Source organism: Halyomorpha halys, unplaced genomic scaffold, assembly GCF_000696795.3.
Source record: "Halyomorpha halys isolate HHAL.00 unplaced genomic scaffold, Hhal_1.1 Scaffold1036.1, whole genome shotgun sequence".
In the NCBI taxonomy this organism is placed as follows: Eukaryota; Metazoa; Arthropoda; class Insecta; order Hemiptera; family Pentatomidae; genus Halyomorpha; species Halyomorpha halys.
Window position 1 is genome coordinate 430813 of NW_027109566.1, and position 10464 is coordinate 441276.

A 10464-nucleotide genomic window follows, 5' to 3' on the forward strand; every position below is an offset into this window, starting at 1 on the left:
GTGAAATAAGACTCTTCATACCAAAATAGTTTGGAAGAGTATACTGAATGTCTTATTTGCTGTCCCAAGAAGGTACTGTTTCAGCACCTTCGGTGGGGTATTGATTCTACTAACGATACAAAGGCTGGTGAGAGGTACCATCTGTAAGAACTTGTTTGTGATTCAGTATATTCTTTCTGGTAAACTTTATTTATTAAATCAACATATTTACAATTATAATACTATTTATATGTTTATATATTACATTATAAAATTATTCTTCATAATGGATTCTTAATAGCCTATTTTTGTCATGGAACTTATTAAAATGTTTTAAGTTTAGGACTATCAAATACTGGTACTATAACCATATAAAAAGTAAATATCTACCAGGAACAACCAAATTATAATTATATAAAACACTAATAGTATACGGGAGCATGAGTTTGTTATATCATTTAGTAGACAAATTCAAACTTTTGAGAGTTCCTTTTAAATAGTTCTATTCCTAATAGTTCAAACAAATGGTTCCAGAACTATTTGATTTTGATTAGCGCCTTGCTATATCATTGAAAATAGAGATATAAATAAAAAAGATGTGCGCAAACATTTGTAGAAGATAAAGTTTGAGATTTAAAACAAAAAGTAATATCAAACATGGTAAGGTTCATAGTTTTATTAGTTTCAATGATCACTAATTTAAAAAAGAGCGTACGCCCTTAGTATTATAGTGTTTTCAGTTTCCCAATCCTCTTCATTTAGTTTACAGAAAATTTTGTAGTTATCAGTCTTGGGATTTACTTTTTCTGATTCATACTGTAATGAAAAAATAAATGTTCATTATAATATAATTAAATATTATCGCTTAAGCTGTGTAACTCCGAGGAAAAAAAATTGCAATTTAGAAATATTGAAAATGAATATTTTATTCTAAACGGTTCATCCTTCTCATTAAGTTCATTTCGAATGTTTTAACTTTTTTTTGTATTACATTCTATTCTGAGTTCAATAAATAAATAGTTTCATAATTTCCAAGTTCAATATTTCTAATTTACACTTTTCTTTGCTATATTTTACGAAAAAAGGTAGAAACATTACTACATATATATTTCCGATTTATTGCTATTAAAATTTTTAAAAACATGATTTCCAGGGGGCGCGAAGTAATATTTTTCCTGGAAAGGGGACAGTAGAATAAAAAAGTTTGGAAACCACTTCTTCATAGGTTACCGAAGGTGCTGAAAATGGATTTCATGATCGGGCAGCTTGTTTTAATTTATTTTTAACTTTTTGTATTTCTCATTTATTTGGATCCCTTTATATATTTTGGCAGGTGCTGAAAATGAAAATAAAATCGATTTTATGATCGAACCTTTGCGTATCGATTTATTTTAACTTTTTGTATTTCTAACACATTAAGGGCCGTTTATATGTTCTCGAAGGTGCTGAATATGGAAATATAACTGATTTTTTTTTCATTTTCAGCACCTCCGAAAACATGTTAAGTGACCTCAGAATGTTAGAAATTCTAAAAGTTAAAATAAATCAATACAAATGAGCGCGATCATAAAAGTTTGAAAAATTGAATTTTTATTTTCATTATTAGCATTTCCGAAAACATATAATAATAAAAGGGACTAGAATATATTAGAAATGCGGAAAGGTAAAATAAAGTCTGTACCTGGACTTTTTCGTAATATAATTGTACTGTTATTTCCAAAATCTGCTCAAAGAAAGATGTATACACATGAGTTGATTTCAGGTAATTGTTATTTTAATTGCAATTATTAAAGGTCAATAAGTAACTGCAATTACTTAGCATCAGGAATAATTGTAATTGTAATTGCGTCTAATAATTACTTCAGTGTAATTGTTCTTAAAATTCACTATTTTTTTTAAAATGTTTTATACCGTTAAAGGTTATCTTAGTGTAATTATGGTGTAACTGAAACAAGTAATTGAAAATTTAATTAAATTACTCATGTCATGATTCATGCCCAACTCCGAATGGTAAGTATTAATTTACAAAGTATATTGGGTGTGTGTAATACTATACCAGGGTTAACAAAATCATAACCATGATTATGCTCATAGTTTTAACATCTCTCAGTTCTGTCTTACGCGCCCTCCTACAGTCAGTAAAACACCATTCACCACTTTCTTCCGTTGTGGATACTTCCCAAATTTTAACATTATTTTGCAAAGAAAAAGAGTGAACAATACACAACACAATAGTTAAGTCAACAATTTACGGAAATAAACATAGAAGGTTATATTGTAGGTTGCAAATGTCGGTCGAATTAATACATAAGTACCTTAAAATTTATTAATGGTATGATATCAAATTATCCATACAAATTTAAGTAGTTCTTAGCTGATCCTCTGTTGCGTTGTCTGTTTAAAGATTGAGATGGCGTACCACCGGAAGAGGTACGGCTCGTGTAAACCCTTTCATTTTCGAAAGCTCCAGGTGTAGAAGGCCTTGGAAGTTTATTTTTCAGGATATTACCCGACGTGCTTGAGCTGTCGACCCATCTTAGGATCGTATACCGGTCCGGAACGTTACCATGGCGCCCGACATTGAAATAAATTCTAAAATCTTGCTGTGTAAGCTCCACTGACTCGGCATTTACATAATAACGTCGCACCGCAAAGATTCTGTGTTCTACATCCCAAGACATACCTGTTACCGGTAGGGAAGTTTGAAAATATCAATATGCCGAAATATCGATATTTATCATCGATAGTTTAAATATTGATGATATAATTTGACGAAAACCTCTATTTTTCCTTTAAAAAAATATTTCTGAAAAATACTGGTTTAATTTTTTTTCCTATGTTATTAATAAGTTCTTATTTTTTTTTTTAATACATTACTATTGTGTAGTTTTTTATTCAATCTGTAGCGACCTTCCTACAGTATGTTGGTTACCGCTCAAGCTGCCGTTCGAGCGTTACCTACCGACACGACGCTACCTAGCTGCCACAACGAGAAGTACTAGCCGTCAGGTAAACATGGTGTATTGAAATATTTCTTTCTTTTAAATACTTTGGCTGTACATATTAATAACCATGTTATATATTGTAAGATTCCTATTACTTTAACTAATAAAGATTAGAATAGAATCTTCTGATCCACTAAAAGTTAACGTCTAAACCGTAGCATATCTCGATGGCGTTTAACCGCCCAGATAGTTGAGTAAGCATAAACTTGGGTAACTGAAGTGTAGCTATTATCTCTCTGGACTTCAGCCCACCCATTGCTACTTCGCCTACTGGAGGTGTTCACACCATGTTGATTGATCGGAAGATGTTTCGTCCTACAAGTCGGCGGCAGCTTCTCGGCTCCTGTCCCCACCACCTGCAGAGTACGGAAAAGGCGAAGGAATCCAAAATTTTAAGAAAATGATATAAAGTTGTCGCAGTGCTTTATTAGTTTTTACAATTAATATTTGCTTGAAAAAAAAATAATTTTTATTAAATTAATATTTTTTCCACTTTTAGAAAAAATAATAATTGAATAAAAATTAATTTTTTTTTACTTTTAGAGGAGCAGCTGTCCCCAAAGCTCGGTGCTGGGATCTTTACTGTTTGTCATTCCCTCCATTAGTCTCCTATAGCAAATTCCAAGTACTACTCTCACTTACGCATTGACACATGTATTTTCCTGGGCATGTATATAATTCGAAAAAGGATCGCCATGTTTGGTTAGTACCAATCTCGTTTCGGTACAACTTCAGATGTTTTAAGATCTTATCAATCACGAGTAATTTTGAATCTCAAAAGTAGCCGACCCGAATTTCTCGGATAGCACCTCAGAAGTGTTGACAATGTGTATTTGCGTTATTCATGTCAATACCATTATTTTTCAAGGACTGGGAAATCCATTCCAATTCTAATGAAATTTCTGATACTTTGAATTCGCCGTTCAGTTTCATTCATTTCTATTGGATAATTTATTTGTGTATCTGTGGCAACACTGTCTCGACCACGTTTCTTGTATAACCTTCCACATTATATATACGAGTTAGATAGTCTCTCCTATTGTTCCGTTCCGTGTTGTTACTGTGTTCAATAAATATTGCCATAACACCATGACCTGTGTTAACTTTTGCCCTAAACTTTAGAATCTTAGATTCAATAATTTCAACGTAACATTCTCTCACCCGTACGTTACCTAGTTAGTCAACGATCACATAGCACCTGTCGTGTACGGGGCTTCGGGATTTCTAAATCCGACTAGGGGTTCCCCGTACACGTATTATATTTAAATTTATTCATCTATTTATATATTTGTATTATATATTTATATTTATATTATGTATTATCTATCGGTTCCTGATGGGAACCGGCTGACAAAGTATGTGCTATATTTAATTCAAAAACTAGAAACCATGGACCCCCTCGCCATGGTATGCTAGATACGAATATCTATAATTAATCATTGGAGTTCCTTTCCAACGGTATCGTGTTCACCAATTTACTATGCTATTATATATGAGGTGACATGCGGGGATTCTTAATTATAAAGTAAAGTCTTTGTTACATATTTTATATTTACAATTATATATATACATTAGAAAGAATAATATTATGAGAGCATGAAAGACCTGTTTCCTTATGCTTTAATTGTTATATTATGAATTGAGAAGTACCAGTAGGGATCTTTGATATTTATACTGACTCTAAGTTATTAATTCTATTCTTGCCATTCAAATTACAACGGAAAAGGTCTGACTTGTTTTGGTACGTCGGTCGGCTTGGCAATTGTCGCGGCAGATCGTTGCTGAACCTCTGCGAGGTGTGACTTCCTTCTCTGGCCTCCAACTCGTCAGCCGCTCTCTCTTCCTCCAGACTCTCCTCTTCCAGGTCTTCAAGTGTTCCTCAACCGTTTTTCAAGTCCCCATCTCTCCCAGCTTGTCCTCAAGCCTCCATCTCTCCCAGACTGTATCCAACTGTCCGACTGTCCCAGAATGTGCTCCATGCAGAATCTTCCTCCTGCCCTTTTTGCTTATTTTCTGCCCTCTCCTTCTGACTCCTCCTTCTTTTGATTTCTGTTCTTTGATTGATTTTTCTTTGTTCAGAGGGGGTGAGAAGATCCAATGACCTTCGGCGAAAGTCAGTCTTTTTCCTACCTTTCATGTTTAAAATAAGGCGGCTTTTTTCTTTGACACTCGCTGTATTTTCTCCGAGGTGTTTAAAGTGGCCACGTGTAAGATAAGGGCTGCTTATTTGTTTATCTCTGCCTACACGGCCAACCGTCCCCAGGAGGCGCATACCCTCTGTTATCTATATATCTCTGTACATTACTTTAAATGTTTTACTGATCGGGTCTCTGCCTAGGCCCGGCGCCCCTTTGTTATGCCGAGAAAAGAAATTACTTCAAGTTAAAAAAATCCAGCTGGTGCCTCTCATACATATCACACCCTACAAGAAAAGTGTAGAACTCAATTACTTTTTATGATTTGAGCGCTTTTCTAAGGAAAAAGTACCAAGTACTTTCGGTACTCTTACCATCAATTATTTTGAAGGCACTTTTTTTTAAAATATGCAATTTATATTAAAGGCGTCCACTCGTATATCGATTTACTACAACTTAATTAAAAAATGTTATTTACAAATTAAGATATGTGAACTACAGTTGAGCGCCTCATCTCAAAATTCGATGGTATAAAAAAAACATTTACAACTGTAAATTACAATACATACACAGTACCTTTGATATAAGATATGTTGAATCTAACCCTTTATGGGGCCTCTACATGTTGGCCAAGCCATGGCGAACTCGGACATGCGCGAGCATTTGTACAAGCCTCCGATTCGTGGCAAGCGGCCAACATGTGGATCCGCCTAGAGACTTGTACAAATGTTCGGTAAACATTAACGGTTTATTCGGGACCATCCACAAGTCAGTGTTTTTCAGAGAGGTAATCACGAACCCTCTCAAAAAACCGACTCTCGACTCGATCGGTAACGAGCTTAGGCCAACTCGTACCAGCCAAGCCAAGCCACGCATCCACATGCTCGCGCATGCCTGAGTTCGCTACGGCTTGGCCAACATGTGGATCCGCCTTAAGATGCTCAATCGCATATGTCCAGATAGTCCTTATTATAGTCATTTAGAAAGGTCTTTTGTAATGGAGTAGAAGTTTAGACCATTTGTCTAGTAAGTGCTGTAATAGTCGGAATCGACGCGCAGTTTCCTGTTTTTTTTTGTCTTGTGTGAGTATTCGAAGTTATTCGTTTGTCCAGATGTAGTCCAAGGTAGCGGATGTGTTCTTACAGGGTTAAGAGCAACATTACTAAAGTATACCATAGAGCAGTCGAGAGGAGTGACTCTAGCAAAAACTGTTGAGTTTACTGGAAAGCTGAAGAATATTGGAAATTAAGATAAAATAAATAAAATCAGGAGTAGAAAGATATCACAAAACAAATTTTAAAAAATGATATTCAAAACCTTTGGACATATTAATTGATAATATTAGAAGTACGATGGGATTTATTTTTATCCTAAAATTTCGACACCATTCTTCCAGGGTTTGTCTCCTTTCATTAAGGATGTGAAATATGATTAATACGCTCTGTTGGTTGTTAATTGAACAATAATAAAATAAATCAACATGTTTACAAAGGAGCCAGATTTAACTATATACAGTATCTGGACAAGTACATTAGTTATCAGTGCTAGTAATGCTGCCAGAGTTGTATAATTTTATTAATTCTAAAGGACTGAATGTCTTGAAGTAAGAGTTAATGAGGAGTAATGAGATTATAAATAGACAAATATGTTTCATCTTCCTCTTGTTGTTTCACCAGAGGTTCTATCAGAAGCTTCATCGGCTACTCTTCTCCACCCATATAAACCACACCCAATATTTACAGAAATTATTTTCCTTCTAATGTCAATTGTGTTAGCTTCCTTGAGGATGACATCTAGGTATTAGTTTTTCGGGAGTTTCACTGGGGGTTTCACTACATTCTGCAAGGACCTCAAACTCATCAGTAAGAGGATGCCTCCTTTGTCCAGGAAAGAGGCTCAGATAGTGATTAAAGCCTTCCTGATTTTATTAAGCCAGTGGTAGAACTCTTAATGTTTTGCTTCTGTGCAGGACTTCCATTTTCTGCATCCTCTTCTTGCAATAAAGCTTTTTCTCCTCTCAACAAAGCCCTCAGTATGCGTTTGAGCTCCTCTGCTTGGTAACATGATAGGCCTGATTTTTTTCAGTGAGTTAAAAAAAAGGTAGTTAATAAAAATGTCTAAAAGAAAACAAGGAGTAGAATTAAAATGTGTTTGAAAATGCTCTTTATCATTTTGTAACACAAATAACTTATTTAACAAATTTAAAAAGTACTACTTCCTAATTATTTAACATTTTACAAATAAATATTTATATTGTACTTTATCATCATTGGTTTTATTTCCTCCACACTACTGTCAAATTTTAAAGTTATAACTTCCTTTATCCTCAGTCCTATAGGACTGATACACCATCATCGCTAAGAACTTGTTCCATCTGTAAAGGAAAATTACAATAATTAAGAATACTTCTATATGACGGTATAATTACATCATCATTCAATACAATAAATTTTGTTCAGAAAGAATATATATTATATTCTAAGCCCAGGATTGACCTCTTACCACTTCCCCAACCGTAATATATCCTTACTGATAAGTTGATGATACTTTTAGAAAATACCATTTAAAAGGAAAACAAAAGCAAAAGACAAGCTGAAGTGTAATATTTACAAAACCATATTATAGCATTATGTTAATGCAGTTCTGCTGGAATGGAATATCATGTTTATAAGAAGCAATTGAGAACAATAATGGAGGCACACTCGTGGGTATCATAAAATGGGAAATCAAAATTCCCAATAGGACGTGCCCACATCTGTAAATTGATTTAAATAGTCCTAAGCAGGCAGAGCAGGAGCATCGATGATCTTCAGATTCTTCTCTCAAGTAAGCTAATAAGATACTAAAATTTAAAAAATATATTTGGAGATTTGAGAGTAGTTACTAAATATTTGTGGTTGCTTATGGTGTATTTCTGATGTGTAATAATAGTACTGATTAGATTAAGTAAAACTACATTTTAAAAGTATATTTCTGTCTTACATGAAATATTTCTTTTATCATCAATATTTTATTAAAGTAGTCACAATGGAGCCAATTAAATAACTTTGAAAACTCATAGTTATTTTTTAATAAAATTTCAAATAATCGTTAAAATGTAATGAATAGTTTATGCCAAATAAATTCTTCAATTTTTAGAACAAGTTGGGTCAAGCGTGTACCCAGGATCAAATTGAGGTGGGGTCATAGTTTCAATTAGGTTGTGACATTTCAACGTGGAAAAAAAGAATGAAACCAAAATTTTAAGAAAATTATATATAATTTTCACAGTGCTTTATTAATTAGTATAATTAGAATTTGCTTGAAAAAAATGTTTATTAAATTTATATTTTTTTAACTTCTGGGTGGGGAGGCAGCCGCTCCCACCTGCCCCACTGGGTACGCCCATGGTCTGGGAAGTGACAACTTTTTCAATAAAATCAACCAACAAGATTTTATAGAATTGATTTTTTAATTTTTTTTCTTCCTCCAAAACGATTCCTACGATTGTAATTAAATTCATCATGCCATCACAGGGTTTAAATGATGAATTTTTAAAAAATCTTCCCCAAAAGTACGTTTAAAAAAAAAACAAAATCTTTATCGCTACAACTAGGGTTCAGTACTTTCTAAGGAAGTAATGTTACTTCCAGACTTACTTACCAGGTTGTGCAAGGAGGTGATTTGGTCAGAATCATGATCGACCGCCAGATTTATACTCAATTAAGGGTACCCAATTTAAGAGGCTGGGTGGACCCCAGGAGGGCTCCAGAACCCATGGGAGTTGACTCACGGTTACAGTGGAACAGAAAATAATTTTCTCACCAGACGGATTTAAACTCGGGTCCTTGGAGTTAGTAGCCGTGCCCCTTACTTCAGAGCTCCCCGTGCTCCCCAAAGTACCTTTAATTTTGTTTATTTGGAATAAAAACAAACAGATCTCATTGTTAGCAATAATAAACGATGGATAAAAAAAAAATATTAAAGAAATTACAAATAAGTAAAGGAGAAAAAAGTAAAATATCCGATTTGAATGGAAAAAGCAGAAAATTATGACCATTATCTTTTGTTATGAAACTGCAATATCTTAATCTTCGCAAAAATAAAATTTGTATTCATTATTCCGATCATGAGAAACCCTAAAATTTTAATTAAAGTAATAGATCATTCCATTTATCAGAAGCTCCCACAGATGAGGAAGCTAAAATTACATTAGTATTTGAATTTTTAAAAGCACATCACCTTCTTTTTAAATTATAACTCCTCTTTGATTTTGATTTTCTTATTTTTTTTTTTATTTTATTTATTAATTTTTTTTTATTATTTTTTAAATTTTTTATTTATTTTTTACTTTTATCATGCCATAGGCATTGAAAACCAGAGGGTTTTACACCTTTAAGCAAAATAGATAATCTTTATTTTTTTATTAGATCATAATTTTTTAATCAATTCCATGAGTGTTTTGATGTTTTACTCCCATTTCTTATCATATTTCTATTTTTTTAAAAAATGTGACAGTGACAAAAAAAAAAAATAGTTTGGTTCAGACAAGAAACTTTAAGCAATGACTCAAGAGAAAAGTCTAAATTGTAGATGTAAACGGTCCAAGAGGATCGCAAAAAAGCATTTGAAAGTCTTTCAATTATCTTGCTGATACGTAGTCATGTACAGGAAGTCTTATAGTTTATTAGAGTGAACTGTAAAAAAAAAAAAAACTTGCAAAAAAGAATAATTTATGTCCTACAATTTTCTTGTAATTTCAATTTTTTTTTTCCCATTAAATTTCATACTGATTATCAGTGGTCTAAGGATTAGAAGAAATTTTAAAAAATAAATAAATAAGGAAATCTTATTATGCACCTAATTAAACACGATATATACTTTAATTGTTTGTGGTTAAAATAATTTTATCATGCACTCAACATTTTATCACAAAAAATAATGAGTACCTTAATTTTTATATCTGTATGTGCAGAGCTCAGATAACTCTCATCTTCTTGTTTGATGTAAGATGTACCATCAACATCTATCAAAGAATCTGGGTGTTCTTCCTTATTTATGAAATCTGGATGTAGTTCCTATAATTAAAAAAGGAAATGTATGCTTACTTTTATAAATAAGAATATAGTTCTTAGTTTTATTAAAATTATTTGATTTTTTTTTTCAAATACTGTAACCTGCTAAAAAATCCTTCATGTCGTCTTTTGATACATACCAAATATGATTCAACCTATAAAATGGCATCTAACTTGAAAAGGTCTGCTTTACAACAAAATCACAAAAATATTTTTTTTTTTAAATAACATTTTAATCATTAACCATTTACTAATGATAAAATTTGAAAAAATTTAATTTAGAATAATAAT

The 10464-nt window shown here is 32.7% G+C and overlaps 1 protein-coding gene across 1 annotated transcript in view; it reads right to left on the minus strand.

Moving 5' to 3' along the window:
• Positions 1-625: 625 nt before the first annotated feature.
• The window catches only part of LOC106687994 (uncharacterized), a 23020-nt gene continuing 13181 nt past the window's right edge, over positions 626-10464 (minus strand). The window contains exons 9-10 of the mRNA XM_014432244.2: positions 10048-10176; positions 626-795 (exon numbers count right to left, since the gene is read on the minus strand). Of these exons, the coding sequence (XP_014287730.1) occupies positions 679-795; positions 10048-10176 (246 nt within the window). The 3' untranslated portion in view covers positions 626-678. The remainder of the gene's footprint in view (positions 796-10047; positions 10177-10464) is intronic.